At 48.3% G+C, this 21,116-nt stretch overlaps 13 protein-coding genes across 13 annotated transcripts; 10 read left to right on the top strand and 3 right to left on the bottom strand.

Annotated features, from left to right (window-relative positions):
- Positions 1-144: 144 nt before the first annotated feature.
- Positions 145-983, top strand: N7484_010016 (uncharacterized protein; the record flags this gene model as incomplete). Its single annotated transcript, XM_057120403.1, has 4 exons — positions 145-219; positions 286-385; positions 443-726; positions 780-983. The coding sequence occupies 4 exons, from the start codon at positions 145-147 to the stop codon at positions 981-983; spliced, it is 663 nt and encodes a 220-aa protein (XP_056969958.1).
- A 492-nt stretch (positions 984-1,475) lies between these two features.
- On the top strand, positions 1,476-3,406 carry N7484_010015 (MDR family MFS transporter; the record flags this gene model as incomplete). Its single annotated transcript, XM_057120402.1, has 6 exons — positions 1,476-1,634; positions 1,690-1,783; positions 1,852-2,129; positions 2,201-2,537; positions 2,585-2,688; positions 2,768-3,406. The coding sequence occupies 6 exons, from the start codon at positions 1,476-1,478 to the stop codon at positions 3,404-3,406; spliced, it is 1,611 nt and encodes a 536-aa protein (XP_056969957.1).
- A 324-nt stretch (positions 3,407-3,730) lies between these two features.
- Positions 3,731-4,546, top strand: N7484_010014 (protein tyrosine phosphatase-like domain-containing protein; the record flags this gene model as incomplete). Its single annotated transcript, XM_057120401.1, has 4 exons — positions 3,731-3,950; positions 4,014-4,230; positions 4,299-4,432; positions 4,485-4,546. 4 exons carry the CDS (start codon positions 3,731-3,733, stop codon positions 4,544-4,546), a joined length of 633 nt encoding a protein of 210 aa, XP_056969956.1.
- Positions 4,547-4,794: 248 nt separating this feature from the next.
- Positions 4,795-5,809, top strand: N7484_010013 (uncharacterized protein; the record flags this gene model as incomplete). The annotated part of the gene is made up of 2 exons (XM_057120400.1): positions 4,795-5,233; positions 5,289-5,809. 2 exons carry the CDS (start codon positions 4,795-4,797, stop codon positions 5,807-5,809), a joined length of 960 nt encoding a protein of 319 aa, XP_056969955.1.
- Positions 5,810-6,514: 705 nt separating this feature from the next.
- N7484_010012 (calcium/proton exchanger) lies at positions 6,515-8,108 on the top strand (the record flags this gene model as incomplete). The annotated part of the gene is made up of 4 exons (XM_057120399.1): positions 6,515-6,518; positions 6,601-7,058; positions 7,130-7,965; positions 8,024-8,108. 4 exons carry the CDS (start codon positions 6,515-6,517, stop codon positions 8,106-8,108), a joined length of 1,383 nt encoding a protein of 460 aa, XP_056969954.1.
- Positions 8,109-8,766: 658 nt separating this feature from the next.
- On the top strand, positions 8,767-10,437 carry N7484_010011 (cytochrome P450; the record flags this gene model as incomplete). Its single annotated transcript, XM_057120398.1, has 3 exons — positions 8,767-9,095; positions 9,151-10,244; positions 10,301-10,437. 3 exons carry the CDS (start codon positions 8,767-8,769, stop codon positions 10,435-10,437), a joined length of 1,560 nt encoding a protein of 519 aa, XP_056969953.1.
- A 251-nt stretch (positions 10,438-10,688) lies between these two features.
- N7484_010010 (mitochondrial 37S ribosomal protein mS37) lies at positions 10,689-11,226 on the bottom strand (the record flags this gene model as incomplete). Its single annotated transcript, XM_057120397.1, has 3 exons — positions 10,689-10,787; positions 10,881-10,960; positions 11,100-11,226. 3 exons carry the CDS (start codon positions 11,224-11,226, stop codon positions 10,689-10,691), a joined length of 306 nt encoding a protein of 101 aa, XP_056969952.1.
- A 267-nt stretch (positions 11,227-11,493) lies between these two features.
- N7484_010009 (DnaJ family domain-containing protein) lies at positions 11,494-13,108 on the top strand (the record flags this gene model as incomplete). Its single annotated transcript, XM_057120396.1, has 2 exons — positions 11,494-11,859; positions 11,915-13,108. 2 exons carry the CDS (start codon positions 11,494-11,496, stop codon positions 13,106-13,108), a joined length of 1,560 nt encoding a protein of 519 aa, XP_056969951.1.
- A 275-nt stretch (positions 13,109-13,383) lies between these two features.
- N7484_010008 (uncharacterized protein) lies at positions 13,384-14,277 on the bottom strand (the record flags this gene model as incomplete). The annotated part of the gene is made up of 2 exons (XM_057120395.1): positions 13,384-13,667; positions 13,764-14,277. 2 exons carry the CDS (start codon positions 14,275-14,277, stop codon positions 13,384-13,386), a joined length of 798 nt encoding a protein of 265 aa, XP_056969950.1.
- A 614-nt stretch (positions 14,278-14,891) lies between these two features.
- On the top strand, positions 14,892-16,151 carry N7484_010007 (uncharacterized protein; the record flags this gene model as incomplete). The annotated part of the gene is made up of 1 exon (XM_057120394.1): positions 14,892-16,151. The coding sequence occupies one exon, from the start codon at positions 14,892-14,894 to the stop codon at positions 16,149-16,151; it is 1,260 nt and encodes a 419-aa protein (XP_056969949.1).
- A 177-nt stretch (positions 16,152-16,328) lies between these two features.
- On the bottom strand, positions 16,329-17,260 carry N7484_010006 (pyrroline-5-carboxylate reductase; the record flags this gene model as incomplete). The annotated part of the gene is made up of 2 exons (XM_057120393.1): positions 16,329-17,167; positions 17,224-17,260. The coding sequence occupies 2 exons, from the start codon at positions 17,258-17,260 to the stop codon at positions 16,329-16,331; spliced, it is 876 nt and encodes a 291-aa protein (XP_056969948.1).
- A 1,010-nt stretch (positions 17,261-18,270) lies between these two features.
- N7484_010005 (uncharacterized protein) lies at positions 18,271-18,792 on the top strand (the record flags this gene model as incomplete). The annotated part of the gene is made up of 1 exon (XM_057120392.1): positions 18,271-18,792. One exon carries the CDS (start codon positions 18,271-18,273, stop codon positions 18,790-18,792), a length of 522 nt encoding a protein of 173 aa, XP_056969947.1.
- Positions 18,793-20,018: 1,226 nt separating this feature from the next.
- Positions 20,019-21,033, top strand: N7484_010004 (RTA1 domain-containing protein; the record flags this gene model as incomplete). Its single annotated transcript, XM_057120391.1, has 3 exons — positions 20,019-20,202; positions 20,252-20,494; positions 20,558-21,033. Coding segments are annotated over 3 exons (903 nt in total), but the record flags the coding sequence as incomplete, so codon positions are not given.
- Positions 21,034-21,116: the final 83 nt, after the last annotated feature.

The following is a 21,116-nucleotide window of genomic DNA, read 5'->3' as shown; positions in this document are numbered from 1 at the left end:
AACAAACTTCCCGGCAATGATAATTCGGATGGTTGGGGACTCTCACGATGACTCAAACGGACATTGATGCATAATTATGACAATCTCTACTGCTATAAAGACAATCATACAACCTGCAAGTTTGTAACAATCAAACAGCACATCATGGCTACTCCTCGCATTACCCTCTACTTTGACATTGGAAGCCCTTTCAGCCAAATTGGGTTCCATGTTCTCAGGGTATTGAAAACCCACTTAGGAGATATGTGAATACACTGATCAACAATACTAATTGATATTCGGTAGAACTCCCCCATCTTCACCAAATGCCAGATCGACTACGTGCCGGTTCTGCTTCGTGACTTATTCCAAAAATGCAACAATACTCCACCAATTGCAGTGAAAAGTAAGACTCTACCAACTATAGCTTTCAAGGATACAGTGAGCTGATTCAGATATACAGACAAGCTACAGTGGATTCAACGTGAGCGTCTGTATTGGGGTCATCGATTTGGGGTTCCTATAACCGCTGCCGTGCCCGAGGGATTTCCCGCCTCGACGATAGACATCCAGACAACACTGTGCGCCCTTGCCAAAGAGGCCCCCGAGAAATTTGTTTCTATCATCGAAAAGTTCTATTATGTTTTCTGGGCTGAGGCGGACACTAAAATAGCCTCACCTGAACGATTCTTCGCCGTTCTTGAGAATGAGCTAGGCCAGGAGCTTACGAAGAAAATCCAGGACACGGTATAGATATATGCTTTCGATGCTTCGGTAATAATGTTGCTAATATTTGATAGTTGGTGACCTCGGATGTGAAAGCTGCCTTGCTCGAAAACACTCAGCGAGCCTTTGATGCTGGAGCCTTTGGACTGCCGTGGTTCGAATGTGTCAACACCGAAGGGATTCAAGAAGGGTTTTGGGGGATTGACCACCTGGGTCGTCTGGCAGATTTTCTACAGTTGGATACCAGTCTTGACCAGTCTTTTCGCGTTTTGCTGTAATTTCAACCTGGGGTTCTGCCATCACTGGTCGGAGCCATGACATTCCTCCGGTTCGACATTGCAAGAAGCAGATACACCTACCTTTTTTCTGTTAGATAGACGTTTCAAATTCGCATATTTGCACAATAATTCACATAAAGGTATACGTACTTCGCAGCTTTCGAGATCTCTTGGCTTTCCCAACTGACTGAAGACAGTAGTACTCCTTCACCTCTCGTCCAATCCTAACAACAAATTTAATAAAGAGCTCGGTTGAATTCCGGTAGAGTGAAGTGATAATAATGCTAAGCGGACGAAGCCGTTTAAGATTGTATCATGTCAGCATTTTCCTGAGGTTTCAGTATGAGCGCATTTTGACCAGGGCCCCGTAGTCATGTGTCACAGTGGTAGCAGTGAGAGTGACATCTCTCTTCTCCGGACCAATTCTTTTCTTTCTCACAACTTCGTCCTCGTTCAAATTTTCCCCTGAATTTCCTGTTCCAACTTGATGAGATGGAGATGACCACCAAAACCACAAATGCAGAGGTGGAGGAAAGTACGAGCCCTCCCAGAGACACCAACCAAGACCATTTCATGCCTTATGGTACAAAGCTGGTACTGATTACGATCAGCTTGATGTTGGCAGTGCTTTGCGTCGCCCTAGATAACACGGTGCGTTACTGCGATCCTTTATATCCCTCATCTGTTTACTTACAATGACCGACAGATCATCGCCGTTGCCATCCCCCGAATCACCGATCAATTTCATAACCTCAACGACGTAGGCTGGTATGCCTCAGCCTACCTGCTGACCACTTGTTGTGCGTATCAATCCATTGAATTTAGCATATTCTGTCATTTTTATTGCATAGCTAACCATGTTTTTAAGCATTTCAATTACTCTACGGCAAAATCTATACTCTGTTCAACATCAAATGGGTTTTTCTTGTGGCCCTGTGCATATTTGAGCTTGGCTCATTGATTTGCGGTGTCGCACCAAGTTCGACAGTGTTGATAATTGGACGAGGCATTGCTGGGCTGGGTAGTGCTGGGATCTTTACCGGAGCCCTCATTACAGTGGGTCATATTGTCGAACTCAAGAAAAGACCCATTTTCTTCTCTATGATTGGTGGAATTTATGGAATTGCGTCTGTCGCTGGCCCTTTAGTACGTATGCGAGCTTGAGTAGTCTCTGTCTAGTGTCCCTTTACAGTGCATTAACCACGACCTTTCAACAGATGGGCGGTGCATTTACTGATCATGCGACATGGCGTTGGTGCTTCTATGTCAACCTTCCAATCGGTGGAGTCACTGTTGTAGGTATCCTAACCTTACTCAAATTACCTCCACGAGCCATGGCCCAAAAGCGTTCCCGGATACAAACAATAAAGAGTCTGGACCCTTTAGGAACCGTGGTATTTGTGCCATCGATAGTTTGCCTATTGCTTGCCCTTGAATGGGGTGGCGTGCAGTATCCCTGGTCAAATGGGCGGATCATCGCCCTCTTCGTTATCTTCGTCATTGGGATCGTCATATTCATCGGGCTGCAGATAGCTCTGGGTGAAAATGCAACGGGTACATTAGCGTCTCAAGGTCGAAGGCACAAAACTGACTTCAAGCAGTTCCTATTCGAATTGCCAAGCAACGTTCGATTACATTCGCCTCAATATTCAGTTTCTGCATAGGTGCTTCTTTCTTTATTATGATTTACTATATCCCAATATGGGTAAGTCACGAGCAGTTGTACTCAGTCTGCTGACTTTGCCGTGCCCATATGCCCCATTCTGCTAACAAGGCTGTTCTAGTTCCAAGCCATCCGCGGCACCACTGCAGTCGGCGCAGGGATCGACTCCCTCCCATTGGTTCTCGCCCATGTAGTCGCCATAATCGTGTCTGGTGCCCTGACATCCCATCTTGGCTATTACACTCCATTCTTTATTGCGGGCAGTGTCATTTGTTCAATAGGCGCTGGACTTATCACTACTTTCACCGTTGACATATCCCAAGCCAAATGGGTTGGTTTCATGTTCCTATATGGTATTGGTGCGGGTTGCGGATTCCAACAAGGTGGAGTGGCCGCTCAGACTGTTCTAAGCCTCGCAGATGCATCCATCGGCACTGCCGTCGTCATGTTCCTACAGATGCTTGGTGGCGCACTTTTCACAACAGCCGCGCAGACTATCTTCACTACGAAGCTGGTAAAAAATCTGACTGCACTCAATATGTCAGGACTTGATCCGTCGGCGATAGTGCATGCGGGTGCGACTGGCTTACGGGGAATTGTGACTTCAGATCAATTGCCGAGAGTGCTTGAAGCCTACAACAACGCTTTAGTGCATGTCTTTCAGCTAGCACTGATCATCGGCTGTGTGAGCATTGTGGGTGCATTGGGAGTTGAATGGCGCAGTGTCAGGGGAAAGAAGATAGAGACTGTCGTCGTTTGAGCAGTCTTGCGTAGCATTGGAGGTTAGCGATGTTTCATTATTCGAAGATTTCTTAGAATGACATGTTATTAGCTTAGCTATATTGTATTAGATATAGGTCTATTCGAATCCACTCTACTCTACGTCTTGCACGCTGTGCTTCAAAGAAAACATTATCACGTAGCACTTGAACTGTGGGTCCAAGATTTCCCAATTGGGTTAACCTGAAGATGTCAAATTTGCTGAGCATCTTCACATGTCAAACCCCCGGCACGTCAAAACATCAATTCTTTCAATTTTGCTTTTTGCACGTAGGCAGAGCCTCTGTGATCATCAAAACCCAAAATGGCACCCAAAGACCCACCTCCGCCTCAATCCTCGATAAGCCGGACCTATCTTCTGCTGTACAATGCCACCTGTGCCGCTCTATGGCTGTCCATCTTGGTCAAGACGGTGACTGCTTGGATCCAGTCACCCGATATCACAGCAGTGTACAAATCTGCGGAACCTTTGACGAGATATACTCAAACCATTGCTGCCGTTGAGATTCTCCACGCCGCACTCAGTACCTACCCCTTTACCTTAGCATTCTAACCTCGGTCGCGCGAATACTAACACAATATGGCAGATATCACTCGCTCACCCGTTTTTACCACATTCACACAGATATTCGCTCGTTCCGTGCAGGTGTGGGCTATTAATTATGCATTCCCTGACGTGGCCGCTCCCTCGGTGGCGTACGCAGCCATGCTCTTGGCTTGGTCTTCGGCAGACACAATCCGCTATCTGTATTTTGCAATTATGCAAGCTGGGTGTTCAGTTCCGGGGCTTTTAAAATGGTCTAGGTGGGTTACCTATTTTGTGAAACTTTATTTATGTTTCACTCTGAGGTGCTAACGTAGAGCTGGCTTAGATACTCGCTCTTTTTGATTCTGTATCCCATCGGAATCAGTAGCGAATGGTGGTTGATGTATAAAGCAACTACCGTCGCAATCAATTGGGCTGTGTTGGGCATTTTCTATTTCTTCTTGGGCCTTTACGTGCCTGGTTAGTCTCCTCTCTTCCTTGGAACGTGCAAGCAATGTCTGATTCGCGATAGGTTCGGTGATGATGTACTCCTACATGCTTAAGCAAAGACGCAAGGTTTTGGCAAAACAGTAATTGTTGCAAGGGGATACCTTGTTAACTCAGCTGATAGTCAAAGCTAGAATCGATGTCATCATTCAGCTCCCTTCGGCGCCGAGATTCTACGAGCTCGGCACCGAAAGTTGCAAGTGCCCCCCATATTTACTTAGGCAGGCAAGGACATAAAGAGCTTTGTTTCTGTTAAAAATAAAACATCATTAGATTTCATTTTACCTATTGTATGAATTTTCCTCCATTCCGCACCTAGACGGTCATCGACAAAAATGAGAAGCAAAGGCTCGGTTCTCATCACCGGCTGCAGTAATGGCGGCATTGGCTCGGGTCTCGCCGTCGCCTTCCAGCAAAAAGGTTACCAAGTATTTGCGACAGCCCGAAACACCGAGAAAATGTCAGATCTCAAAGGGGTTTTCAGTCTCAATCTGCTGCAATTAGATGTTCTCAACCCCGAGGATGTTCATGCTGCTGTGAACGCTGTTACAGAAACAACTGGAGGCACACTGTCAGTGCTGATCAATAACGCAGGCAGCTTTCATCAAATGCCTTTGCTAGATGACGATATTGAAGCGGCAAAGAAGACCTTCGACACAAATGTGTGGGGTCCGCTTGCTCTTACAAAAGCATTTGCACCACTTTTGATCAGAGACCGGGGCATGCTGGTTAATATCACCTCGATTGCTGGACATAATGCTGTGCCGTACTCAGGTAAGGGCCAAATGGTCCAATTTCATCGATGTATCACTGACGACGGTTAAACTAGGGGTGTATGGGGCGTCTAAGCGATCATTAGAGCATCTCTCGGAGGTTCTTCGTCTTGAGCTACATCCATTCCAAGTAAAGGTCCTTTCAGTCGTGACTGGGGGTGTCGCCTCCGATTCCCAGGCCTTCGGTGATAGTGCACTGCCACCATCATCGCTCTATAAGCCCATTGAAGCCACCATTGAGGAGTCACGTGGCAATAGCGCTTACGCTCGAATGCCGGTGATGGAATACGCGAATCAGGTCGTTGGTCACATTGAAATTGGGTCAACCGGCAAAGTATGGGTGGGCAGCCATGCAGAAGATGCCAAGAAAGCGTCTTGGAACCCGGAGGTGGCCACGCAATGGGTACGGAACTTCCAAGCTCCTGGTTTTCCAGAACGGGACCGGCTTACTTTTTTATTAGGAACAGTTTATGTTGAAAAGTATGGGATTGATGGATTTGTCGGAGAAATTTGGGGCACAACAAACTGGAATATCCAGTTGAGTCTTCAATCGTGGATGCGATTAGCCGTCCATTAGTACTTCCACGGGGCCTATCTTGATATTATAGACTGTTGTGGTAAGCTAAATTGACAACGAATGTATTTCCCGATGGCGTAATTTGAATTTAGTGATAGACTTTGTGCGTCATTTACAGTTCTGCATAGGTTAAAACCCCGCCTCAGGATCGTGGCAATATAAGTGCGCCACGTATTTCCACTCGTACTCTTATAGCTTGTTACCCTGTACAGTACTGTACTCAGTAGGTGAATCCATTATATGGCGGAAATGCTCCACTTATCCATCTTCACAGTAAGTGTAGGATACATGTAGCTCGATGAACTGCAAATTAAAATGGAGGAGTACAGAGCTATGATCATGTCTCCACACAATCGGCAATTGCAGTGTTGCTGTCGCATTGCTCTTGGGTAATTGGTGTGGCAGTGCACGTCTTGGCCCTGGATCGGAGCGAATCATGACGCAGTGGAGCAAATGAAATGTGGAGAATGCGGATGTGAGATCAGCGTCCAAGCTCCGTGCCAAGGTCGTGTGCTGTTGCAGCAAAGAAAACCATCGAGGCTGTGCTTGTCACGGATCCCTTGATTTTCATTTTCGCGCCATTCACACTACGGATCCTCTCCGCTAATTAACCGATTACGTCGTGTGAACCACGGATCCTGTGGCTGGAAGACCCCGCCAATCTCGCGTTTTCACTTTCCTAAAGCTTGGCTGTATCGTCCCAACATGTGTACGTGATGGTGCCTTCTGTTCTTCCGCTCATTCCCGGCTTCGACCATCCTGCCCTGTTCATCTCATACTGACCACTTCAGCTTCCGTTCATTTTCGCAAGGAGTTTCGAAGCCATAGCTTCGGTCCTGGAAGAAGAATGAGCTCCGGTAATGGGTCTGTAGAGCCCGGCGAGCAGACCTCGCTTCTTGGTCATCGGTCCCTCTCTGGCTTGTCTGCTCACGAGCATGAGGACCATGGTAACCACCACCATCATCCCAAGGACAATCGTGCCTGGGTGCGCTGGCCGTTGCATGTAGTGCGTCTGACCTGGTTGACCCTGGTCCGTGACTACGTCAATGTCCTTCTCATCTTTGTGCCACTTGGTATTATCGCCGGCGGTCTCAAATGGGACTCTACGGCCATCTTTGTCCTCAATTTCTTTGCTATTATTCCTCTTGCTTCCCTCCTGAGCTTTGCCACAGAGGAGCTGGCAGCCACCATGGGCCAGGCCCTTGGTGGTCTGATGAACGCCACCTTTGGCAACGCCGTCGAGTTGATTGTAAGAGCCATTGCTTGCTTTTAGTTGTTTTATTTACAAAGCTAATGGGATGTCTTCAATTGGTTGAATAGGTCAGCATCATCGCCCTCAAGGAAAAGCAGATTCGGGTGGTGCAAGCTAGTATGCTGGGAAGTATTCTGTCCAATATCCTGCTCGTCTTAGGATGCTGTTTCTTTGTTGGCGGCCTCCGTTTCTCCGAGCAATCCTTCAACACCACCGTGGCCTCCACTATGTCATCTCTGATGGCCGTCGCATCCGCCTCGCTGATCATCCCGGCCACTCTGTATGCCGCGCTGTCGCAGTCCTCGCAAAACGCCCAAGACAACATTCTCATTCTGTCGCACGGCACTGCGATCATTCTTCTGATCATCTACGTGATGTATCTTTACTTCCAGCTGCGATCCCACGCCCACCTGTTCGAAGAGACCAACGAAAGTGACACCGAGAACACTGCGGGCGCCGAGGGAGAGGAGGAAGAGGAGCGTCTTCTCAGCCCTTGGGCTGCGTCCATTGTTCTTGTTGTTGTTACAATTCTCGTTGCGATCTGTGCAGACTACTTGGTTGGCAGTATTGACAGCATCGTGCAGAAGACCGGCATTAGCAAGACGTTCATTGGTCTGGTGCTGATCCCGATCGTCGGTAATGCTGCAGAGCACGTCACCGCCGTTGTGGTTGCATACAAGGATAAGATGGACCTCGCTATTGGAGTTGCCATCGGCAGCAGTTTGCAGATCGCCCTCTTTGTCACCCCCTTCCTGGTCATCCTCGGCTGGATCATGGGCGTCGAGATGACCCTCCACTTCCAGACCTTTGAGACTGTCGCTTTCTTCATTTCCGGCCTGGTAGTTACTTTGCTGATCCAGGACGGCAAGTCGAACTACCTCGAGGGTGGCATGTGCCTGGGAATGTACGTACATTCCATCAATTCCCCCAAAATTTTCCCTTCAACTAAATTGGTTTCTCAGGTACATAATTCTCGCCCTTGCTTTCTATGTCTACCCCGATGATGCATCCGATGCCCCAGGCGTCCTAACCAAGCTTCTCAACTAAGTTTTGATGCGTTGGTGATGTGATAGTAGTGCCCAGGCGTTCTGCTAGTGAACTTACTTGCTTTATCGCCAGAAGCGACCCTGCTGGTCAGTGTTATGAAGCTTGAGATTCTCAGCGGGGTAGTGAATTTTTTTTATTGTATTTTGTCTATGCCTATCCTTTGGCCTCTCCTTATACTCAAAATTTGCCCTTCAATGTATATTGAGCCAATTTGAATATATCCACGCGACTTGAATGTCCAAGGCCAGGTAAACTTCGCATATAATCCAGAAAGACGATGCAATTGAATATGCTTTCGGAAGTAGAAGCTCATATCCAAGAGATCTAATCGCCTGTTATGTCATGGGTTTCTTAGTCCTTATCGCACATTTATCTGCCTCCTGTGGGGAGAGAAAGTAATATCCACAATCTGGTTGGACATCCAATCCTACTGCAAAAGCCACAGTCCCACTCCATCGGCAAAGTATCTTTTACCTCATCCCTTATCCGGCAGTGACTATCCACGCGCGGGGTGTAGGATTCAATTACCTAAACCGAGGATCCCGCGGAAAGAGATAAGTGCCCGTGGGTTCCCACCGAAAAGAACCACAAGATCGCACGAGCGCGGGGTGAAACCTATACCACTTGTCTTACACTGGGTGCTTTGAGGACTATCATAATGGCGATATCACTCACGTCTCTGGTGGCCGGCTTTATCGTGGGCGTCGTGCTATATAAAGGAATTATCTACCCGGCCTTTGTTTCGCCACTTGCCAAGATCCCCAATGCGCATTGGAGTGTACCCATTTCGCCAGTATGGATGCTTTGGAAACGCTTTCGAATGCGAAATAACCGGACTATCCAAGCTGCACACGAAAGACTTGGTCCGATTGTCCGGCTTGGACCGTCGGAGATTTCTGTTAACTGCGTTGATGGAGGTATCAAGTCTGTGTATACTGGTGGATATGAGAAGCATGAGTGGTATCCTCGTGTCTTTGGATCACTTGAGTGAGTTTACTTCAATACCACTGAAGAGATGATAAGAAATAACACTGGAACTCAGCACCGTGAGCATGTTCACAATGGTCGGCACCAAGACCCACTCCACTCGGAAGAGGATGATGTCCAACATCTACTCCAAGTCTACGCTGCAATCATCTCCTCATCTAAGCATAGTCTCCGATGCCGTAATCTTTGATCGTCTCCTGCCAATCATCCAGGAGTCAGTGGATGCTGATGAAACCATGGATGTTCATGATCTGAACATGGGACTTACTCTCGACTTTGTCTCGGGATACCTCTTCGGTCTACGGAACGGGACAAACCATTTACAAGACCACGCATTCCGCAAGCAGTGGCTACACCTGTATCTATGCCGCAAGCCATTCGAGTTCTACCACCAAGAAGCTCCCAATTTGGCTCCGTGGATGAAGTGTATTGGCCTACGGATTATCCCGAAATACTGCGACTCCGCCAACGCAAGGCTCGACGCCTGGGCTCTGGATCTCTGCGCCAAAGCTGGTGACTCAATCGACTCAACAGATCCAGCGTTTGAACCTATTGTATATAAGCAGCTGAAACAGGGTCTCGATAAGCAGGCGTTGAAAGCAGGTTTTTCCAAACCAGATCCTGTCGAGCAGCGGAATGAGATTGCCTGTGAGATGTACGATCAACTTACAGCCGGCTTTGAAACTAGCGCCGTGGGTTTGACATATTTGTTCTGGCAAATGTCAAGGCACCCGGAGATTCAAGAGAAGCTGCGTGAAGAACTGATGACTCTCGACCCACCAATCTCATTCCCTAAGTCCAACGAGTTGCCCTCGGCGAAATCAATTGACTCCCTGCCTCTTCTGGAAGCTATTGTTACTGAGACACTGCGTCTTCATGCCCCGATCCCGGGCATCCAGCCGCGAGTGACGCCCGCGCCGTCTTGCACGTTGGCGGGGTATGATAATATCCCAGCGAACACGCGGGTCAATGCACAAGCGTACTCATTACATCGCAATCCGGAGGTCTTTCCCAACCCAGAATCATGGGAGCCGAAACGGTGGCTGAAGGAAGAGAACTCGGTCGCCGAGCTCGAAGAAAGGCGCCGCTGGTTCTGGGCATTTGGAAGTGGTGGACGGATGTGCGTGGGCAGCAATCTCGCCTTGCAAGGTAACATATCGCATACCCTGTGATAATCCATAAAATGAAGCTAACGAGAATATTAGAAACGAAATTGGTGGCAGCTGCCATCTACTCCAATTTCCGCACCACGATCGTTGATGATACCGACATCGAAGCCATAGATGCCTATACCGTGCACCCCAAGGCGGAGAAGCTAATTCTCAAGTTCCATGCTGTTTGACTCAGTAGAAACCCATAGATCGACGTAGGACATCTATAGTAATGATACAATCAATTTTCAAAAGCTATGCCATACTCGACGTAGTTATATACTATACAAATGTGCGATTAAAAAACGAACCAACTCCCATGCAATATCCAAGGAGTCCAAGTCCAGAAATACACGTATGAAGTGCACATCAAAGTCTTCGCCCTTGCAGGATTCATCGCAAAAACATCCCAAAAACTCCATTGAACGGTTGTCGCGGCAATTTAGCCCAGCACACCGTCCTTCTTGCGGGGTCCGACGACCTTGGGGTACATTCTCATCAGGTGGTAGTTGACGGTGTTCTTCTTCTTCTCTTGTGGTTTCTGGATTTGAAATATAGGGTCAGTAAGTGTGCTCTGTGGATACGGATCTGCATCTAGAATTTGAAATCGGGAGGGCTGGTAAAAGGATCGTACCGGTTGGTCCATGCACTTGCGCAATTGAGCCTCGAGGGCCGCGCATCCATCGGAGCCGTATCCGTGCGAAGCCCAGCAGTCTATGAGAGGGGGTTGTTAGCAGTCGGGTTCATTCAAGTTGTGGGGATATGCGATCGCATTGGCAACGGGCTGTGGGAGAGGCGCGATATTCGATATGGGAAAAATGGCTCGATTCAAATGGTAGGCGATGAAACATACTCAACATCGAGGACATAACAGTCACGCAAGTGTTCTGCTCGTTCTGGTTCGGCCGGCGAACACGGAGGTGGTTGATGGTGTTCAAACGGAGCGGGTTAAGGCGGGTGGTGACATTCTTGGGAGCCATGATGAAGGATGGGACGAGGACGCTCGCGCTGAGAGGTATTGAGATGCCGCGAGGTGGTTCGTGGACAACGATCGGGAAGCTGACACCGGCGACGGAGCAGCAACAAAATCACAGGAAGTTTCGACTCCGCGGAAGTTGATGACATAAGCAGATCCGCCGTCAACTTGGAAGATGGGGTTGCCACTTCTTACGAACTTGGATTGAATATCTTGTCTTTCTGTGCTGTATTTGTACAGGTATTTGGTCCTTTATTCGCTATTGATGGCTATGCCCGGAAAGCATATCTTGAGATCCCAACTCGGATCGACGCTATGTGCATCGCGAATCACGGTAACTCCCGCATCCAAACGGTTTCCGGCGCAGCTATGTAGACACACCACCTCTTCTGCCTCAACGAAAACGAAAAGCCACGATGATACAGGGGATAAAGATGAAGACAAGGAGGAGGGTGCTATGGCACGTCGCTTGTCCCAGATGGCAGAGGATGCTCTGCTCGAAGGCGGGAGCTCAGCACGCCGCAACATTGAGCAGGCGGGATTCTCAGAGGACCTAAAGCAACAATTGGAAGAGCGAGTGAAGGCGGCATCTTTCAGAAGCGAAAATCCCATTGCCCACTCCATCCTTGACATGCCCGTATGGCCACAACTTGACCCACCGCTAAGTATGCGGCGACTAATTTGCATTCTAGGCTAGCGCAGGCCAAGGCACACGAGAGACTGCAGCAGCGCCTGCATGGACAGGAATTGAAAGTTTAGAAGACTCAGCACTTAGAATGCTGGATGACGCCAGCAAACCGATACGAACCCCCTACCAAATCCCCCGACCGATCAATCTTCAGCCTGCCCCGAAGCCGAAGCTCTCTCCCGGGGTCCGTATCGCCAGGGCGAAGGAACGGACGTCCAACTATGCATTGAGTAAAGGCCCCGGCTTAACAGAAGAAGAACGCGAAGGCATCCGCAATGAGATGCGCGAAAATTTAATGCCCGGCGCGATGTCCATGCCCATATCTGTCCAGGGCCTTTCTTCACTGGCGAACGAACGGATAGAAGATGCAATACGGCGAGGGCAGTTTGAAAAGATCCGTCGTGGGAAAGGCGTCAATACCGAGACGGATCATAATGCTAATAGTGCTTTCATCGACACCACGGAATATTTCATGAACAAGATTATTCAGAAGCAAGAAATTGTTCCACCGTGGATCGAAAAGCAGCAGGAACTTGCTATGGAAATAAGCCGCTTCCGGCAGCGTCTACGGACCGAGTGGAGGAGACACGCCTCCAGACTCATTGCTAGCCAGGGCGGGTCCTTGGAAGCCCAGATGCAGCGAGCAAGAGCTTACGCTGCTGCCGAGGTGCGTTTATCAGAAAAGGCGAAGCTGGAAGCCGCACTTCAAGACAGCAGTGCCACAAGCTCAGATGAGACTGTGGTATCGGAAATAACAAACGATGGCCGCATTGTTTCGAAGGTTGATGCTGAATCTAAACCGAGCAACAAGAAAGAGGAACTTCCTCATGTGCCTCCGTTGCGAGACCCACAATACATGGACAACGAAAGATCTTACCATGAGCTCGCTGTCAAACAGCTGAACAATATCACACGCTCCTACAATCTTCAAGCTCCTCGCTCTGCTCAAAAGCCGTATACAAATCTCGACCGCGAGTTGAAATCTTGTTTTGCGGATGTCGCACCTCAACTGGCCGAAGAGATTAGACGACGAGCAACAGAGCGAGCTCGTGCGCCAAGCTCGCCCGTTAGGGCCTCAGTCAGCGCATTCGGGTCGCTTGGCCCTGGGCCTTCGGTGCGCGTGTATGAAGAAGACAAAAATAAAGCTTACGGCTGGAAGGAAATGTGGCGGGATCTCTTTTCTAAAGAGGAAAAGTGATTAGATGTGGCATTATACAAATATACCTAGGAAGGATATGTCTCGGCCACGAAAACCGAAGTGTAATATAGCAACAGAAGCTCCATTGACTGGAAAGAAATAAGAATAGTGTACATGTTCTGTGCCTCTTTCGAATATGGGTATCACCGAGGAGCATTAGGAGATATCGCCACAGCCAGGCCCTATCCTCCTCAACAACAGAAAAGTCAGACAGTATTACCACAAAAAGGACTCGACGCGTCAGACAATAAAGTCCTCATTATGTAGGGTTGTTTTCAAGCATCTCCAGCTGTGGGCTCCTCAATCTCTCTGATTTGAATAAAAGTCACCCTGGGGTTGTCCGAAGTTAGATTTCTCATAGGGAAAGCAGAATTCTGATTCTGCTCAAGATTCCGCGAAATATCCGTATCCTTCCTCACTTTTGAGCCCCATAAGCGAAATAGAAGCATGTTCATGAGAAGCTGAAAGCTGATATATGTCGTGATCGTGATGACAGCCCACTTATGATTTTCGAAGTGAACTTCGGGACCTGATTGATCTTTCACGGCTAGCATACTGCCTGGAAGTCCACACAGCACAAGAACGGTGCCAAGCACAAGCATGAAGAGTCTGCACAAGCAACGCCGCCAAAGCCACGGCTTCAGGGAATGCCAACTTTGAGCGCGGATGGGAGGCTTGCTGATTGCTGCACTGACGGCAGCGTTATCCGGCATAAATCCATGCAAGTCCATGAGAACCTCATTCCATTGGAGCAAAAAGAGGAGAGATCCTAGCACAACGAAGCCAAAAGCCATCATAGCATTCCCAAAATTTACAGCAGCGGATGGGTTCCAGTTCTTGTAAATCCCGAAGTACCCGATCTCCGGATAGGTTTTAAGACATGGGCAGCAAGCAACGGTTTCTGTCATCGTAAGGGTGTTGTTGGAAACGTTGACCCTTTTGACGTTGCTGGTGGAGTTGAGATCACGTTTGAGTGGAATTATGAACTGATGCCACGGGATTTTCGGCCAGTTGCCTGCAGGCCAACCGGCTTGACCCAGGTCTGAATCGCCGAACGGCAATCGTGAGATCACTTCGAGGTCGTCCACCCAGATTTCATTGATCCCATTGCCCTGCTCATAGAAGTTGTCGGACTTGACACCATTGATTGATGATATGTTATGGCCCATTTGAATGAAGTAGATTTGAATGATGAGAATATGTGGAGGCGTATGAAATTAACGCAAGAGAGGAGAGCCATGTTGAGATTTGATGGTGTGAGGAACATTGGAAGGAACGCAGCGCAAGGACTGTACAAGAGGAAGGAGCAGCCTTTCTATGTTGATGTAAACGTGAAGCTGCCATTAGTTATCTTGTTGACAAGCGTGGATCCTAGAGTCTGTATACAACTTATGGAAGTATACTCCCGCTGAATGGTGCCAAGACCGTAGTGGAGACTGCTGATCCACACTTGATCACTTCCAATCACACTCATCTATGACCGCTGATTGGTCCCCACCGAGTGACAATCACGCATGACAGCGCGTATTGACGACCAACGACAGGTTGTATCTCATTGCAGTTTCACCTGCAGGCCCGAAACTGCTCTTCACCTCGTCACACCCGATGGCTCACAAAGTTTCATGCCCCTCTCCTGCCGCCCCATCACTTCCTCACGATGTGATCCTCGCTCACTTCAGATTCGCCATTCCCACGCGGCGACATGTCGATCTGACTGCACCGGCACTTAAAATTGTGCCCTTTTTCTTTTCCCCGCTGCACTTCCCCGTCACAGGAACTGGCGATGACTCCTCCGGTTTCCTCGTTCTCCCCTTTTCTGGTTTTTCTCGTGGTTGTGCATATTAGTCCAGTGGCCGCGGTAGAAGCACATCTCCAGATCCCAAGAAGTGCGGAAGCCCGTCCTGCTCTCGATAAACCTCTACTAGCCATTCAGATTGGGAGCATCGTTGCATCCTACGTGGTATTTGTTGCTTTTCTTCTAGCCTTGGTCTTGTTCGTTGGGCGGCGACTGCGTCGGACCGTTCAGTCATCCCAGTATTCGTTGCAGATGGAGATGCTGAAGCCAGTGAGGCCTCCAGTCAGCATCGATCCAAGTCCTATTACTCCAGTCACACAGAACCTTCCTAGTCCGACCAGGTCAAGTGCCTTTACTTCTTGGGGCAGCATTCCTAGAGCAGGCCGACCTTCACAACCGTCAATCAACGGCAGTATGGTCACTGTGGATGAGTCTGTTGTTGCGTCCGATCGGCAGAGGGCCGAGGATGAGATGGAAAGATTATACGCAGCGGTCATGGAACACGATGCGCAGAAGGCAGCTGGCATCAATGTGGCTTCTTTGAGGGATTCGGATTCGCTGGCTCCATCTCCAGACAGCCAGTACAGCAATCCCTTTACCGATCGTGCAGCTTCACAAGTTTCTGTTTCAGCACCACCGGTACCACCAAAATCCCCCAAATATTCCAATCGACTGTCCAAGTTATTCAGCTCGAAATCAGCCACCTCTTCCGATCTCGATGCGGGAAAGCTGAAGTCTCCAAAGTTTCCCATCCGAAAGTTGGGGATTTCATCTCCTTTGCCCTCGCCAAATGCCCAAGCGAGTCAGTCCTATGGCCAAGAACATCCCCCGATGTCTCCACGATTCTATACCCCAGGACCCCCTCCAATTGCCCCCCGGGCAGCACCAGCAATCGGACCGGTCATGGCCCCTCCGACCACCCGTGCGCGTGCTCCTGCTCCACTGAGTCTGGCTACTTCTGCACATTCTCCGTCGTCATCATCGTCGTTGCCATTCCGCCAGGCCTATCCCCAACAGAGTGCGCCAGCAACGAAGACGACCTTCTTAGAACGGCCCGCCAAAAAGAACGGGCCCATCACTGGCATGCCCACCCCTTACAGCCCTTACATGCCTTTTACTCCCGTAACCCCGTTCACGCCAGGAAGAACCGTGACTAGACGTCAACGGAAGCGCGAAGAGCGAGGAACCAACCTTCAAGCCTTGAATGAGGATGATTTGGTCAAGGATGACGGTGACATATGGGGATAGGCTCAACCAAACATTATTTGGATTTATTTCGCGTGAAAACCTCGGAATCTTGATGTCATTTAAACCGCCCTGGGGGCGCATCGTCATCTCTATACACTGGTTGTATTCTCCTTGGTCCATTTTAGTCTCTCAAATATCTTAACTTTTAACTATCTGCATGAACCTTTACACTTTAACTCATTTCTTCAAATGTTGAGTTCCCTTGATAATTGCGTCGGCGTAGTCAGCCCTGCTCCCGGCCCTCTCAAGCGACAGAAGTGCTTGAATCGTACATCCCCGTGGAGAGGAAATACTTTCGCGCAGAACAGCAGGGTGTATGCCTGCCTCTAGTGCAGCTGATAATCCCCGAATACCCCGCAAGACCATTTCCATCGCATCAGGACGCTTAATACCTTCAGCCACGCAGCCATCCAGAATTCCTTCGATCGGCACCGTCAGGGTCGCCAAAGCTGCGCCTACAAGCACAGAGCCCACGTCCATTTGGTTTTCAGGGAGGTACTTAATCCAGCCAACCTGGTTGAAGATCCATTCCACTGTATCTTTCATCTCAGTTAGGAGTGGAGTCTCAGGTGTTCGAATAATGGTCATTGACTGGCGGAACTCTGCACCCATATTCGGAATGACCTGAACCACCACCGGAGGCGTCATTGATCTGGAATCTGAATTCTCAATAATTTGAGCGAGGTTTTGCGGTGTCTGTCCGGCTAATAGGCTGATCACAAGCTTGCCAACAAGTGCCTCCTTTACGCCCTTCATACTGAGAACGTCATCAGCCATGAATGGCTTGAATCCAAGAACAACGACGTTGCCTTCTTGCATGCTCTCAACAATTTTCGATGAGACCACTTTCACGTAAGATTTAAATTCTTCTGGAAGGGCTGCTTGAATACGTTCGGCAGATCCTGCACTCTTGGTGCACGCTATGAATTTCGAAATTGGTCGCGATTGTTGCTCCGAGCCGGAAGATTTGAATGCAGCGTCGAGAACTCCATTGAGAATTGCGCCTCCCATGTTTCCTGGTTTTTGTCAGTCGGTCGATCCTGGTCTGCGATTGGGATAGAGTGTCACCTACCGCATCCAATGAATGCGAGTGTCTTTTCTGCTGCCATGGTGAAGGATGTTGTCTTTGCGTATACGTGAATGTACGAGCGTATGTACGTGAAGTTTAATGTGAGTTATAGCAATTGAAACAGGAATGCGATTAGAATTGTGAGTCGCGATATCGGAGATAGATGTCTTCAGCGTCGGTATGGGCATCCGACCATTCGGTAGGTGTAGCCGCGGGGTATCCCAAGTTGAGTCATGCTCGTTGCCCCACACGTAAGCGGTATATTATGTACATTTTGCACATACAGCTTCATGATGTAAAAACTGTCAATGATGCGCTTTTGCTAGACAATCGCTAAAGGAAGGATGTGTGTAATTTATTCCGGAACGCGGTCGGTCATTGGAACCGACATTCATGGCTACACGTTGAACCCCGCAAGCTGATAAGATAGAGCCCCTGGGAACTGTTCTCAAGCAATTCTCCACATTTCATTCATAGATATAGCAATCAGCTGTATTTAAATGGGACGATTGGCAATTCAACAAAAAGTACCTTCCATGAAGACGGTATGTTGACCAACATTGCAACCAGTCCCAGCCCGTGGCACTTCGCAATTGGGGCTATAATCATTGAAGTCTCTACCTTGGACAACAACCCGAATAGTCTCGCCCTGACGAAACAGGGTAGCAGCCTGTTGAATATTGAAATCCATTTCCACCTTCTCACCAGGCTTCAGTGGCTGTGCGTCCTTTTCCAGGAAAGTATGCATAACCTCGTCACCATAAGGATTGTCTGCCCGCTTCCGCTTAGAGACTCGTAGCCAGCCCCAGGCCACATGTCCATCGAAATGCCTTGATCGGCGACGGCTTAGATATTCCGCTTAGTCAAACCCTCTCATTAAACTGGTTAATCACCCAGCCTGGTAGCCATATAAACCTGAAAGCCAAGCAGATCATCTTGTGGCATTTAAGCCTTCATCTCTACTTTTCCACTTTCTTCCGAATACCCTCGATCCCTCATCATACCTCATCTCACCTTATATCCTACTGAGACTTGTACTTTATACTTACAATGGCTTTTGAAACCGAGGCTGAAAAGAAGCCTTATAAGTGGGTGAAAAAGACAATTGAGTCGTCCGCTCCATACAAAGACTACGTGAAAATCTGGAGACTGTCTATTGAATACACTGGGGGTGGTGATTTCATCCAAAATCTCATTTATGCCACTACGTTCTCGCATTTCATTGCTTCGGAGTGGGGATCCGAGGCAGTATGGCGTAATGATGGAGGAAAAGTACTTCACCATGCGACAGATCGCGTCTACGAGACGCAATACCATAATTCTGTCTGGTGGTATCATGGACCGCACCATCCAGAAACCCGGAAATCCGTGGATACGATCAACAAGCGACATGCATACTACGCTAAGAAATATCCCGGTAATTTCTCGCATACGTCCGATTTCACATACGTTCTCTGCTTCACGGCAATCTCAGTATACCGTCTTCGTTTAAGACTGCACTTCCTGGCTTTACCGAAAAGCAAATGTTTGCAGCCCATATCTTCTGGAAAGAGATGGCTCACCTCTTCTTAGTCGAGGTTCCACACAGGCCCCTTGAAGAGTGGAAGCCCCTCTCAGCCCATGAAGACTTTCCACGAGGTTGGGATGGCATGTACAAATACTATGAAGGCTTTGAAAACAAACACATGGCAACAACCGAAAAAGGTCATATGATTGCAGAGGCACTATTTGATCAGTTCGCCGATCGCTTCTTCCCTTCTGCACTTCGATCACTAGGACGGTCTATTCCGATCACTCTCAGTCTTCCGCAAACACTGAAAGTGCATCGGATTCAGCCAACCAATCCAATTTTTGCACGAATCATTGTGTTCTTGGTTGGCACTTTCATGTGGTTTATGGAAACATTCTTTCCAGATTCCAAAATCAGCTATCAGGAAACACTACAGTTGCAGCTGGCCGACAAGAGCCAGAAGGAACAGACAAGGAAGCTGGACTCTAGGTTCCCAGCTACTTTTCCCAAAATCATCAGGGGGTCGCTGCTTTTTGTCCATTTTCTGTGAGCACCAAGAAATCGGATTAAGAAAAACAACAGGCAACATTATAACATTCTATTAGATAACAGCGTCCTTACGTGCTCTTTAAGTTCTTTATTTATCCTTCAATTTTACCGGAATTTTCTGCTATTTTTGCTTATATAACGCTACCTGACGTTTCCCTTATTTTATAGACGCGACTAATAGACCGTCCGCGCTGAAGCTAATCCAAATGACGGCATCTGTGTGGCCATGCAGTTCGATGTCACTGCGTATAGCACTTTGGTGAGCTAAAAAGGACAGTATGATAGCGAAATAGCTTAAAAATGTGAGTCTGCCCCGTTGTAAGGTTTGCAGGCGTGACGTAGAGTACATTTTCAGAGTGGCTGAGCAGGCCCCCTAGAAATGCGCCGTGTGTATCCACTTAGATTTTCCAACATCCGACTTGAATCTAGGGTTTGCTGAAAAAGGCTTTTTCCACGTTTGGAGGCTCTGTAATGGCATGAAGTGGATTGTTCAAGGTAGAAGATATTTTTGGAGATCCATGGTGCATCTGCCCTGCATCGGCCCCACTGCGGCAAATAAGGTTGTTCTTAGCACTCGCATTCTCGCATTCTCGTATTCTCGCACTCTGGGATTCTCGCATTCTCGTATATATTCAATTTTCACCGCGGATGAAAGTGTGGACACTAATGAAATATAAGACCACTCGCTGCAATAATCTCAAATTCAATATCTAATTGTCCCTCTTTTCACTTCTCCAAGTCGTCTACCATGTCTTCCACCAGTAGTGATGGCGGAATCGATTTCGCTCTTTATCGGTATACACCATCCATCCCAGCAGCCGCAATATTTGCTGGAATTTTCCTTATTCTTTCTATCCTTCACTTGGTTCGACTGATTCAAAATCGCACCTACTTCTTCATCCCCTTCATTGTGGGCTTGTTATGTGAGATCCAAGCTTCCGATTCACCTTCAAATAACTAACACGGGAACAGTTGAATGCGCCGGTTATATTGCTCGCATCTTCTCTCACTTTGATACAATGGCGCTTGGGCCATACATCGTTCAAACCATGCTCATTCTGGTCGCTCCCCCACTTTTCGCTGCTTCTATATACATGACACTCGGTCGGATTGTGGTCAACCTCGGCGCCGAAGACCAATCTATCGTTCCCGTTCGCTTTCTTACGAAAATATTTGTTATCGGCGATGTAATATCTTTTCTTTTGCAATGTGGAGGTATGACATCCCAGGCGCTTGGTCTTTGCTGTATCCATTGATCGAGGTATTGACTGTCAACAGGTGGTGGCTATATGGCAGCTGGATCAACCTCCGCTATGAACACTGGAGCCAACATTGTCGTTGGGGGCCTAGTGGTTCAGCTGCTCTTCTTTGGATTCTTCGTTATCGTCTCCGCCGTGTTCCACTGGCGTCTCAGGAAGCAGCCACGGTACATCCATGTCTCAAGCGCACAGTCGAATGGCCCCGAAACACGTATGACATGGGAGGCTGTGATGTGGGTGCTTTATATCGCATGTCTTCTCATTCTAGTGCGATCGGTATTTCGAGTCGTCGAGTTTGTTGAAGGGAACAATGGATTCATTATGCGAAGAGAGTATCTCTTGTATATTTTTGACGCGTGTCTCATGTCGTTAACTGGCATAGTGTTGATCATTGTTTATCCAGGTTGCTTCATAGCCCAGGGTAGGAAGAGAGATAGCGAGCTTCAACTTGTGGCGACGGAGGAAGGATCTGTACACAGGGGACCCTTGCCCTAGAATCCCGGATTTTGAACGACTCTGGGATAGATTTTCCTCGTTTATCTCTACCTGTTCTAGCATTCTTTTTGAGCATGGCGAGC

This window comes from Penicillium longicatenatum (assembly GCF_028827895.1).
Source record: "Penicillium longicatenatum strain IBT 33135 chromosome Unknown contig_6_segment0_segment0, whole genome shotgun sequence".
In the NCBI taxonomy this organism is placed as follows: Eukaryota; Fungi; Ascomycota; class Eurotiomycetes; order Eurotiales; family Aspergillaceae; genus Penicillium; species Penicillium longicatenatum.
The sequence above is the reverse complement of the archived record's forward strand: the minus strand, read 5'-3'. Positions and strand labels throughout refer to the sequence as shown.